This window comes from Hyperoodon ampullatus (genome assembly GCF_949752795.1).
Source record: "Hyperoodon ampullatus genome assembly, chromosome: 20".
Classification (NCBI taxonomy): domain Eukaryota; kingdom Metazoa; phylum Chordata; class Mammalia; order Artiodactyla; family Ziphiidae; genus Hyperoodon; species Hyperoodon ampullatus.
Window position 1 is genome coordinate 14,478,777 of NC_136933.1, and position 13,227 is coordinate 14,492,003.

At 36.0% G+C, this 13,227-nt stretch overlaps 1 protein-coding gene across 1 annotated transcript in view; it reads right to left on the reverse strand.

Annotated features, from left to right (window-relative positions):
* The window catches only part of TNKS (tankyrase), a gene marked incomplete at its 5' end in the record, with an annotated part of 174,371 nt that overhangs the window by 35,873 nt on the left and 125,271 nt on the right, over nt 1-13,227 (reverse strand). The window contains 2 exons of the mRNA XM_079726472.1: nt 2,517-2,596; nt 6,234-6,405. Of these exons, the coding sequence (XP_079582598.1) occupies nt 2,517-2,596; nt 6,234-6,405 (252 nt within the window). The remainder of the gene's footprint in view (nt 1-2,516; nt 2,597-6,233; nt 6,406-13,227) is intronic.

Sequence of the window (13,227 nt, forward strand, 5' to 3'; positions counted from 1 at the left end):
AAGGCTCAGAGAAATTAAGTGACATCCTATTTCATACAGTTGGTAAGGGGTAGAATAAAAACTCAAACCCCACTTTCTTGATTCTTAAGCTTTTGATCTTCTTGCTACATCATTGCTTACCTACTTAATTACCCAAATTCAGGGAAGTGATGAGAACAGAGGTAGTGAAAAGAAGAATTCTTAAGTTAAAAAAGCAGAGAAAAACGGTGACATTTTCTAGGTTACAGGTATGATGGCAAGGGCTTTCATATATAGCTCACTGTAATGAGCTATTATAATAGAAAAACTCTGAACCTGGAAGATATCTATGGAGATACTGAGGAGGGGCTGGTAGGGTAAAAACAGGGCTTTTCAGGTGGTACAATTTTTATATGACAGAAGGAAGTCTGGGCATAAGGGAGAGACTAAAATCTGAAGAGCCATTGTCATCTGGCCAGGTTATATCTTTTCACGACAACTGAGTCTGTGACAAATTTTATATATTTTATTAATATATAAATTATAGAATCAAGAAACAAAATTAAATAGAAATAAATAAATACATAAACTAGAAAGAAAGGCTACAAAAATTGACAATAAACACCTTCTATGGTGTCTTACATGATCGAAGCTGCTTCCTGCTGCTGCTGCTTTTATTCTAGTTCTTTATATTCTAAGTTAGCTTTTTTTTTCCTTTGCAGAGAACAGTGGCAAAATGGGGATGAGGGAGGGAATGAAACCCAATTTATTTTACCTTATTTTATTTTTTTATTAACAAAAAGAAAGCCAATTCTGCTTATTAAATATTTGCTTTCTACTATTTGGAAGTTCTTTATCCTCTATTCTATTTCAATTTCTTTTTGAATGCCAAGGCAATTTTTACATCCTTCCTACCTGCTTCTCAAATACTTTACTCAGCAAACAGACTTTTTTTCTAATAACTAATTTCTAATGCTTTCTAAAGCCTCTAAGGAAGGAAGTTTACCATGCTTAATTCTCACTTAATTTGTGCTTTGTTTTCTTCTGCCATTTCTACTCTATTCATAAAAATATATTTGGCCTTTATTGTGAATGGATTGTTTAAGAAACCTGGAAGCTGTGGCATGGTTTCTAATACATACAAGATGTAGGAATTAAAACCTACACATTAAAAAAATAATAAACTATTAATTTAATTATAATGGCCACTATAGCAATTCTAGCACTGGGGTTATCATGCTGTGATACAGAAAAGGAGTCCTAATCACTTTTTTTTTTTTTGTGGTACGCGGGCCTCTCACTGCTGTGGCCTCTCCCATTGCGGAGCACAGGCTCCGGACGCGCAGGCTCAGCAGCCATGGCTCACGGGCCCAGCCGCTCCGCGGCACATGGGATCCTCCCAGACCGGGGCACGAACCCGTATCCCCTGCATCGGCAGGCGGACTCTCAACCACTGCGCCACCAGGGAGGCCCAGTCCTAATCACTTTTATATTTTAAGATTTTATTAGGATACATTTCTAATGATAAAGGTATTTTTAAGAAAAAATATATATAATTTCAGATCTAAGAGAAATTTACAATTTCTCTCTAGTGGCTATTATGACTGAAATTTACTATTTTCCTTTAAATAACTTAGATGTTAATGTAAGATGGAAGAGAGGTTGGAAGTAGCCACATAATGCAACAAAAATAAAATTTCTAGGCAACAGAGTTTAGAAAGCGTTTACTGTCATTTTCAACCAGTATACATCATCGAGAGTACTAAAATTTGTTTGCTAAAAATTACCAAAACCAAGTTTGCTTAATAAGAAATGACAATAAGAAATGAGCAAGATTAGTTTGTAAAAAATAAGCTGGTAAGATTAATACCAAATTTGCAATTAGCCTTTCTTTAAAAAAAGGAAAAAAAAAATAAAACTACAAGACCAATCCCCAAACAAAAACAAAACTCATATCCCTTTCTGCTATCTTCATCCACACATGAATGATTATAGATGGGAAGTGTATGTGTTTAAAAAAGGCATATTCAATACTAGAATATAATTTTATATTTGAAAAAATTCAATCTATAATCATTGTTTCTACACCACAAGTAAAGGTTGATAAAATTTCCTTGGCAAGCAATGACATAGAAAAGAAGATCCATCTTCTGCATATAATTAATTCCAAATGGTTGCAGGATCATAAGGATGCTTTCCTAGAGCAAATGTGAGAATCTCTTGGAAAAGGTCAAGAACATTGTTTCAAACTTTACTGTACTATTACCTGGGCTTGAACTAGCTTGGAAATTTATAAAAGTGGCCAAAATAACATTTTAATTAATAAAAGTGGAAATAAAAAGAGCATTCATATAACCAGAAGTAAAGTGACTAGAAAGTGGTTTAATGTACGGCACATACTAGGAAAACCTTCACAGTTAAAGATCTCTCCTGTTTATGGATCTACTCTGCTCATCCCTTTTATTGTTTGGATTTGAGTAGTTTCACTTACAAGCTTAAAATGAATTGGTAAGCAAAGGTTCCACAGAGCTACCCAAGACATTAAAGTGCTGCCTTACCTTCACAGTTTCCAAGTCTCCAGCTTTAGATGCTTCTAAGAGCCGATAGTCAACATCAGAAGTGCGTATAGGTGTACTTTCTACACATGAAAGAAAGGAAAGAGTACTGTTGGTTTTTAAGGAATCACAGAGCAGCTAAGGAGGGAAAATTATTTGGTGAATGGAAAGAGAGAGGTTAAGGTGTCAGAAATTTCTAAGATCTAATTTAAGGTTTTGTGGTGTCTTACTTCAATCTATATCCACCTTATCATAAGCCAAATTCAAACAAATTTTAGGACACACAAATCCTTCTCCATCCCAATTACTCTGTCTTTCAAATTTTATGGTCAAAACTTGGCAAAGGGGAATGGAGAAACATAGGACCATGAGATCAAGGACATCTTTATGATACATTGGTCTTTCAAAGTGTTGGAGCGAAGCTTTGCAATAGATTCTGTTATGTAAACCGAGAGAAGCCACTCAACTTTCAGTACTTAATGTTTAGCCTTTCTTTTTGGTCTCAATTTCTACAATATGGAACAGAAGTAATACTTCTGAAATCAGTGACCTTAGAAAATATAATCAGTGTACAAAAAAGGCCTACTAAATACAGAAATTTGTTTAATTCACATTTATTATGGCTTTAGGGAAATGCAATTTAAAATGTCTTAAGAGGTGTGATACAAATGTTAAATAGAATATAATTAAATCAGGCTGTTAAGTCTAGAAGTTATGAGGCTAACAAATAAGTTGTTCTGATTAATCCAATACTATAAACAAACCAAAAATTCATTATACATTGGCCCTAATAAAAAGATTTTTAAAGAAAACAATGCTTATCACCCAAAGTATGTTCATGGACATTAAGTGTGGCTTTTATAATGCACATGTGTACACACTCATGTAACACAAAAGAACTTAAGTCCAGAAAACCTGGATTTAGACTGGGCTCTATTGTGATGATGGACAAATCATTTGATAGCTTAGTTTTCGCACCTATAAAGTGAGCGTTGGTTGGTTTCCCAGAAATTCTCTTCCAGGCTTAAGATTTCAATATCCTGTGGCCAGAGACACCTTCCTTGAGCCCAGTGTCCAAATGGGAAGATCAAGTGATGCTATAATAAGGTTTCAGATTTCAGAAGAAATACTTCAGCTCTTTCTAAAGTACTTTATTCAGGGAAGTGAGTTTTACAGAGTAAGTTATGGGAAGTCTTCAATGGAAGATAAACTGTATTTATTTAGTCATAATAATAATACTTAGCAGATAAAATGCTAAGATTAAAGGGAGGAAAGATGAGAGTATTTCATATAATGAAATACAGTTTTGAAATATCAACAATTATTTTTCTTTAAAAGGAAGTTTATTGCATTTGTTAGTCTGCAGAAAACTTTACTAATGTAAACTGTTGGCAACTATAGACTTGGGAGCTGAAAGTGCAGGTTTCTAAAAGTGGATCTCAAACCTGGTATTAACAGGTGTTTTAAAATGAATCTTTAAAATATTACCCAGAACAGAACCCCAATAACTGACTATACATTCTATATGATTGATGTATTCTTTCAGGAGTCATTATAGATATAACCTGGAATTGGATTAGTAAATATAGGTACAGTTGAAAAGTTCAGCCAGTACATGGTCTACAGACTACAGACACAAGTTTCTCGCAGAAATATTAGTTTAAAAAATTATATCCTCTTCCAAATAAAAAATAATTCTCATTTAAAAAAATCTAAGGGCAAGACTTTACCGTTAATTTCTAATATTTGTATTATCTTTCCAGATCAATAAAAAATATGAAGAACTAAACTAAAAAGTTCTGACACATACTAAATTAGGCATTTAATGACCTATATAATGCTTTATCTTACTAATCAATTTTTAAGAATTATCAAAATAATTGAAAAAATTTTCATTTGTGATTCACTATTTATCTTTTACCAGCAGTCATATTCTAACTATTCATTTAGAAGACGTTTTAAAAGCATTACTGGAGCTAATCTGATTAATTTATTCAATCCTTTCCTCACCATTTTGTCGATTACCTCTAAAAACTATGTATAGTATTATTAGAAAATCTGATGTAATAACTATAAATGTTTGCCTGATTTATGGTTACAACTTATATAAACTAACTTAAAATCCACTACTAAATGGTTCTTACAAAAGTATAAGAGAAAAATTTTTGAAACAAAAATCACACCTTTTAGAAATTATTAGAATTTACTGAGAAGGCAGAAGTATTTCCTAGTCAAAGAGTGCTTATCTTCTTTAAGGAAATGTTCTATTGCTCTGTAGAAACAGGAAGTTAAATGAAGGCATGTTTTTCATAGCTGAAGCTATAAATCCTATGATAGCAAATTTTATTCCTTTAGACAGATCTTATTGGTATCGATAGTGAAGATGGCCTAGATAGGTCTAACTTTAACTGTCTAGAGATCATCACCTAAGACTGAAGTAGAATGCCACTACTTAAGAATGAACTAACACAAGGAAAATAAACCAAATCAACAGCTTTGACAATGTGGCACAGTTACTCTTATGAGGCTGGTTAGCTCTGACTCAGCTCTAACAACACGTACCATGCTCTGTAAGTCTGGAAAGGTCCCCTGTGTCCATGTATAGTAGTGATTCTTAACTGGGCTGTACTTTTTGGGGGCCCTTCAGAAACGTGTGGGGTTAATTTTTGTCTTCTAGTGGAGTCATGCCCTAGCTATCACTATTGTAACAATTATAAATTATTTTACTGTAATTTACTTTCATTTTCCCTTTCTATTATACATAGGGCATTTAATAAAGATTTTTGGAAAGGTCTCTGTTATAGTTAGGTCATAATATCCATGAATTTCATTTCTGGATAGTAAATGGATGCTATAAAATATTCATAATAAAGAGGGTACGCTGCGTCTGATGAAGAAAAGAACTACTGCGTTATACGTAGGGAAAGTAGCAGACTTCTGATTCCTTGCCTGTAGCCTACTCCATTTTACTCTTTCAGTTTGTTAGGTCATTCTACAGCAGACATAATCCATGGAAAAAATTAAAAGAATGAGAAAGAAGAGTCAAGTATATTAAATTTCTTTTGTAACTTCTTATTCATTTTTCAGTAGGCAGGCTGTGATATTTCCTCTGATTTGGGGGCTTTGGAAGCTGGTATCTATTTTTGTAACAGTTTTATGTTTGATCGCCCTCAATAAACTAGATACTTAAAGTATATAACACTGTACTAGGTAGGCACTGTAACACTCAGTAAGATTTTATAATTATATTTAAACCAGGAAAGACAAGATAATATCATAATAGTACAATGAAGTTAAGAATTACAGAAAGCAGAATATAACACATGTAAGAACAAGTAATTAAAAGATCATTACCATATGAACGATTTGTAATTTTCCCTATTTGATAGATTTTGGAGCAACCGTAATTCCACACTGTTTATAGGAGTTTTAAGTAACCTTTGATCATAGCACCCATAAGTCAGGTTTCCAACTTAACACTAAAAAAATTAAAGAAAATGGTTGCCTCTTTTCATGACACCTACCTCAACCCCACCAAAATAGGCTGATGGGCAGAGCCATAGGCTAAACTGCAAGCAAGGAAAGCCAGGAAAAATATTCAGGCAAAGAAAATATTCCAAAGAGCCACTTAAAACAAGGGGCACAAAGTGTGTCTGTGGAGTTTATCAGTGGACAGACATGGAAGAGGAAGAACAGAATGCAATGTCTATTTGAACTTACCACTCAGAATCTGCTGCACTGCTTCGTTCCCCATCTGTGCTGCTGTAAAGCCTTGTAAAGAGATGATGGAGGGATCAGAGCCGTAACTCAGTAGCAGGCGGCAGGTCTGCAGGTGACCGGCAAGGGCAGCTCTATGCAAAGCAGTCTGACCAAGGGTGTCCAGTGCATTCATCTGAAAAATCATTGGGTGGGCACATGAGATTGAGTAGCTATTTTTGTTCCCTTCTACCCTAGCGAATAAATTATGAGAAAAATCAACTGTCAAACCTTTTTGAAAAATACCACAGACTATTCATTATTAATTCTTGCTTACTGATTCTAAGAAATACCATCTTCTTGGTTGCCTTTCTCTGACCACCTTATTGAAAATTCTAACATACCCATCCTTTCCCTGAACGGCTGTCTTCCTGTCCATCCTCCACTCCCTGCCACTCTCCTCACAACTAGGGGTCTCTGTAAGGTCCCTGAGGGCTGGGACTCTTGCCTGATGTTCACTGCCTGCCACGTCGAAGATGCACATTAAATACTTTTGGATGAATGAGTTCTACCAAACTTGTTCCCGGAATATAAAGACAACAGAATAAGTAAGCAAAGATAGTCAAAGTAATTAATTACATTTCTTTTCTAATTTTAGTAAATGATTATGATAGAATGCCCTAATTGAATTACACATTTAACCAAAAACCTGATTTGAAGATTCAAAGGTTCCATTTTTAAAACTTTGAAGAATCATAAAGGAAGAATAATTTTAAGACTGTTAAGACAATGTTAAACTTTGGAATCATGTTTATAATTTGATCAAAACTACCTAGTCCTAACCTGTTTTCTAGGATACCCCAGTAAAGACTACTCCACTCAGACCAAAGTCTATGTTCATTGTACACGTTGCTTCTTTCAGAGAAGCCCTTCGTTCTGCCTTTCTGGATTATGAGATCCAGTGCAAGTCTCACCTTTTCTAAGAAATCTTCCTTGATTACTTGAAGCCTTGACGATTACTTCCTTTCTGAACACCTATGTCAATTCAGCACTATTTTATAAATTAGAACACAGGGCTAGTGTTTGTTTACCAAGTAAAACTAAGGTTACTAAAATATGGGAAGTATTGTATAGGTTTTCTGGGTCCTCTAGAAAGCTCCTGTTAATGGTACATAGTAAATTCTCAAATATATGCTGGTTGGTTATTCAAAACGCTTGGGTACCCCCACCAAACACAAGATTAAGAAAAGAAAGGATTTAAGACAGTCTCCCTGTCTCCAGTTTTTCATTGTTGTAAGGCTGTGACACTTCAGGCAAGGGTTCAAATAAATTCTTTTTTTTTTAATTTTTTAATTTTATTTATTTTTTTATACAGCAGGTTCTTATTAGTCATCAATTTTATACACATCAGTGTATACATGTCAATCCCAATCGCCCAATTCATCACACCCCTCACGCTCCACGGCTTTCCCCCCTTGCTGTCCATACGTTTGTTCTCTACATCTGTGTCTCAACTTCTGCCCTGCAAACCGGTTCATCTGTACCATTTTTCTAGGTTCCACATACATGCGTTAATATACGATATTTGTTTTTCTCTTTCTGACTTACTTCACTTTGTATGACAGTCTCTAGATCCATCCACATCTCAACAAATGACCCAATTTCATTCCTTTTTATGGCTAAGTAATATTCCATTGTATATATGTACCACATCTTCTTTATCCATTCGTCTGTCGATGGGCATTTAGGTTGATTCCATGACGTGGCTATTGTAAACAGTACTGCAATGAACATTGGGGTGCATGTGTCTTTTTGAATTATGGTTTTCTCTGGCTATATGCCCAGTAGTGGGATTGCTAGATCATATGGTAATTCTATTTTTAGTTTTTTAAGGAACTTCCATACTGTTCTAAATAGTGGCTGTATCAATTTACATTCCCACCAACAGTGCAAGAGGGTTCCCTTTTCTCCACACCCTCTCCAGCATTTGTTGTTTGTAGATTTTCTGATGATGCCCATTCTAACTGGTGTGAGGTGATACCTTATTGTAGTTTTGATTTGCATTTCTCTAGTAATTAGTGATGTTGAGCAGCTTTTCATGTGCTTCATGGCCATCTGTATGTCTTCCTTGGAGAAATGTCTATTTAGGTCTTCTGCCCATTTTTGGATTGGGTTTTTTTTTTTTAATATTGAGCTGCATGAGCTGTTTATATATTTTGGACATTAATCCTTTGTCTGTTGATTCATTTGAAAATATTTTCTCCCATTCTGAGAGTTGTTTTTTCGTCTTGTTTATGGTCTCCTTTGCTGTGCAAAAGGTTTCAAATTTCATTAGTTCCCATTTGTTTATTTTTGTTTTTATTTCCATTACTCTAGGAGGTGGATCAAAAAAGATCTTGCTGTGATTTATGTTAAAGAGTGTTCTTCCTATGTTTTCCTCTAAGAGTTTTATAGTGTCTGGTCTTACATTTAGGTCTCTAATCCATTTTGAGTTTATTTTTTTTATGACGTTAGGGAGTGTTCCAATTTCATTCTTTTACATGTAGCTGTCCAGTTTTCCCAGCACCACTTATTGAAGAGACTGTCTTTTCTCCATTGTATATCCTTGCCTCCTTTGTCATAGATTAGTTGACCATAGGTGTGTGGGTTTATCTCTGGGTTTTCTATCTTGTTCCATTGATCTATGTTTCTGTTTTTGTGCCAGTACCATATTGTCTTGATTACTGTAACTCTGTAGTATAGTCTGAAGTCAGGGAGTCTGATTCATCCAGCACCTTTGTTTTCCCTCAAGACTGCTTTGGCTATTCGGGGTCTTTTGTGTCTCCATACAAATTTTAAGATTTTTTGTTCTAGTTCCGTAAAAATTGCCATTGGTAATTTGATAGGGATTGCATTGAATCTGTATATTGCTTTCGGTAGTATAGTCATTTTCACAATATTGATTCTTCCAATCCAAGAACATGGTATATCTCTCCATCTGTTGGTATCATCTTTAATTTCTTTCATCAGTGTCTTAAAGTTTTCTGCATACATGTTATGTCTCCCTATGTAGGTTTATTCCTAGGTATTTTATTCTTTTTGTTGCAATGGTAAATGGGAGTGTTTCCTTAATTTCTCTTTCAGATTTTTCATCATTAGTGTATAGGAATGCAAGAGATTTCTGTGCATTAATTTTGTATTCTGCAACTTTACCAAATTCATTGATTAGCTCTAGTAGTTTTCTGGTGGCATCTTTAGGATTCTCTGTGTACAGTATCATGTCATCTGCAAACAGTGACAAATTTACTTCTTCCTTTCCAAAATGTATTCCTTTTACTTCTTTTCTTGATTTTCTTCTCTGATGGCTAGGACTTCCAAAACTATGTTGAATAATAGTGGTGAGAGTGGACATCCTTGTCTTCTTCCTGATCTTAGAGGAAATGCTTTCAGTTTTTCACCACTGAGAATGATGTCTCCTGTGTGTTTGTCATATATGGTCTTTATTACGTTGAGGTAGGTTCCCTCTATGCCCACTTTCTGGAGAGTTTTTATCATAAATTGGTGTTGAATTTTGTCAAAATCTTTTTCTGCATCTACTGAGATGATCATATGGTTTTTCTTATTCAATTTGTTAATATGGTGTATCACATTGATTGATTTGCATATACTGAAGAATTCTTGCATCTCTGGGACAAATCCCACTTGATCATGGTGTATGATCCTTTTAACGTGTTGTTGGATTCTGTTTGCTAGTATTTTGTTGAGGATTTTTGCATCTATATTCATCAGTGATATTGGTCTGTAATTTTCTTTTTTTGTAGTATCTTTGTCTGGTTTTGATATCAGGGTAATGGTGGCCTCATAGAATGAGTTTGGGAGTGTTCCTTCCTCTGCAATTGTTTGGAAGAGTTTGAGAAGGATGGGTGTTAGCTCTTCTCTAAATGTTTGATAGAATTCACCTGTGAAGCCATCTGGTCCTGGACTTTTGTTTGTTGGAAGATTTTTAATCACAGTGTCAATTTCATTACTTGTGATTGGTCTGTTGTCTGTTCATATTTTCTGTTTCTTCCTGGTTCAGTCTTGGAAGGTTATACCTTTCTAAGAATTTGTCCATTTCTTCCAGCTTGTCCAATTCATTGGCATAGAGTTGCTTGTAGTAGTCTCTTAGGATGCTTTGTATTTCTGCGGTGTCTGTTGTAACTTCTCCTTTTTCATTTCTAATTTTATTGATTTGAGTCCTCTCCCTCTTTTTCTTGATGAGTCTGGCTAATGGGTTATCAATTTTATCTTCTCAAAGAACCAGCTTTTAGTTTTATTGATCTTTGCTATTGTTTTCTTTGTTTCTATTTCATTTATTTCTGCTCTGATCTTTTTGATTTCTTTCCTTCTGCTAACTTTGGGTTTTGTTTGTTCTTCTTTCTCTAGTTCCATTAGGTGTAAGGTTAGATTGTTTATTTGAGATTTTTCTTGTTTTTTGAGGTAGGCTTGTATAGCTATAAACTTCCCTCTTAGAACTGCTTTTGCTGCATCCCATAGGTTTTGGATCGTTGTGTTTTCATTGTCATTTGTCTCTAGGTATTTTGTGATTTCCTCTTTGATTTCTCCAGTGATCTCTTGGTTATTTAGTAACATATTGTTTAGCCTCCATGTGTTTGTGTTTTTTACATTCTTTTCCCTGTAATTCATTTCTAATCTCATAGCTTTGTGGTCAGAAAAGATGCTTGATATGATTTCAATTTTCTTAAATTTACTGAGGCTTGATTTGTGACCCAAGATGTGATCTATCCTGGAGAATGTTCCATGCCCATTTAAGAAGGTGTAATCTGCTGTTTTTGGATGGAATGTCATATAAATATCAATTAAATCTATCTCGTCTATTGTGTCATTTAAAGCTTCTGTTTCCTTATTTATTTTCATTTTGGATGATCTGTCCATTGGTTTAAGCGAGGTGTTAAAGTCCCCCACTATTACTGTGTTACTGTTGATTTCCTCTTTTAGAGCTGTTAGCATTTGCCTTATGTATTGAGGTGCTCCTATGTTGGGTGCATATATATTTATAATTGTTATATCTTCTTCTTGGATTGATCCCTTGATCATTATGTAGTGTCCTTCCTTGTGTCCTGTAACATTCTTTATTTTAAAGTCTATTTTATCAGATATGAGTATTTCTACTCCAGCTTTCTTTTGATTTCCATTTGCATGGAATATCTTTTTCCATCCCCTCACTTTCAGTCTGTATATGTCCCAAGGTCTGAAGTGGGTCTCTTGTAGATAGCATATATATGGGTCTTGTTTTCGTATCCACTCAGCAAGCCTGTGTGTTTTGGTTGGAGCATTTAATCCACTCACGTTTAAGGTAATTATCAATATGTGTGTTCCTATGACCATATTCTTAATTGTTTTGGGTTTGTTTTCGTAGGTCCTTTTCTTCTCTTGTGTTTCCCAGTAGAGAAGTTCCTTTGGCATTTGTTGTAGAGCTGGTTTGGTGATGCTGAATTCTCTTAGCTTTTGCTTGCCTGTAAAGCTTTCGATTTCTCTGTCAAATGTGAATGAGATCCTTGCCAGGTAGAGTAATCTTGGTTGTAGGTTCTCCCCTTTCATCACTTTAAGTATATCATGCCACTCCCTTCTGGCTTGTAGAGTTTCTGCTGAGAAATCAGCTGTTAACCTTATGGGAGTTCCCTTGTATGTTATTTGTCGTTTTTCCCTTGCTGCTTTCAATACTTTGTCTTTAATTTTTGCCAATTTGATTACTATGTGTCTTGGCGTGTTTCTACTTGGGTTTATCCTGTATGGGACTCCCCGCGCTTCCTGGAATTGGGTGGCTATTTCCTTTCCCATGTTAGGGAAGTTTTCAACTATAATCTCTTCAAATATTTTCTGTGGTCCTTTCTCTCTCTCTTCTCCTTTTGGGACCCCTGTAATGCGAATGTTGTTGTGTTTAATGTTGCCCCAGAGGTCTCTTAGGCTGTCTTCATTTCTTTACATTCTTTTTTCTTTATTCTGTTCCATGGCAGTGAATTCCACCATTCTGTCTTCCAGGTTATTTATCCGTTCTTCTGCCTCAGTTATTCTGCTATTGATTCCTTCTAGTGTAGTTTTCATTTCAGTTATTGTATTGTTCATCTCTGTTTGTTCTTTAGTTCTTCTAGGTCTTTGTTAAACATTTCTTGCATCTTCTCTATCTTTGCCTCCATTCTTTTTCCAAGGTCCTGGATCATCTTCACTATCATTATTCTGAATTCTTTTTCTGGAAGGTTGCCCATCTCCACTTCATTTAGTTGTTTTTCTGGGGTTTTATCTTGTTCCTTCATCTGGTACATAGCCCTCTGCCTTTTCATCTTGTCTTTCTGTGAATGTGGTTTTTGTTCCAAAGGCTGCAGGATTGTAGTTCTTCTTGCTTCTCCTGTTGCCCTGTTCTGGATGAGGCCATCTAAGAAGCTTGTGAAAGCTTCCTGATGGGAGGGACTGGTGGTGGGTAGAGCTGACTGTTGCTCTGGTGGGCAGAGCTCAGTAAAACTTTAATCCGCTTGACTGCTGATGGGTGGGGCTGGGTTTCCCTCTCTGTTGGTTGTTTGACCTGAGGAAACCCAACACTGCAGCCTACCTGGGCTCTTTGGTGGGGCTAATGGTGGATTCTGGGAGAGCTCCTGTCAAGGAGTACTTCCCAGAACTTCTGCTGCCAGTGTCCTTGAGCCACAGCCACCCCCCACCTCTGTGGGAGACCCTCCAACACTAGCAGGTCGGTCTGGTTCAGTCTCCCCTGGGGTCACTGCTCCTTCCTCCTGGGTCCTGATGCACACACTACTTTGTGTGTTCCCTCCAAGAGGGGAGTCTCTGTTCTCCCCAGTCCTGTTGAAGTCCTGCAATCAAATCCCACTAGCCTTCCAATTCTGATTCTCTAGGAATTCCTCCTTCTCTTGCCAGACCCCCAGGTTGGGAAGCCGGACGTGGGGCTCAGAACCTTCACTCCAGTGGGTGGACTTCTGTGGTATAAGTGTTTTCCAGTCTGTGAGTCACCCACCCAGCAGTTACGGGA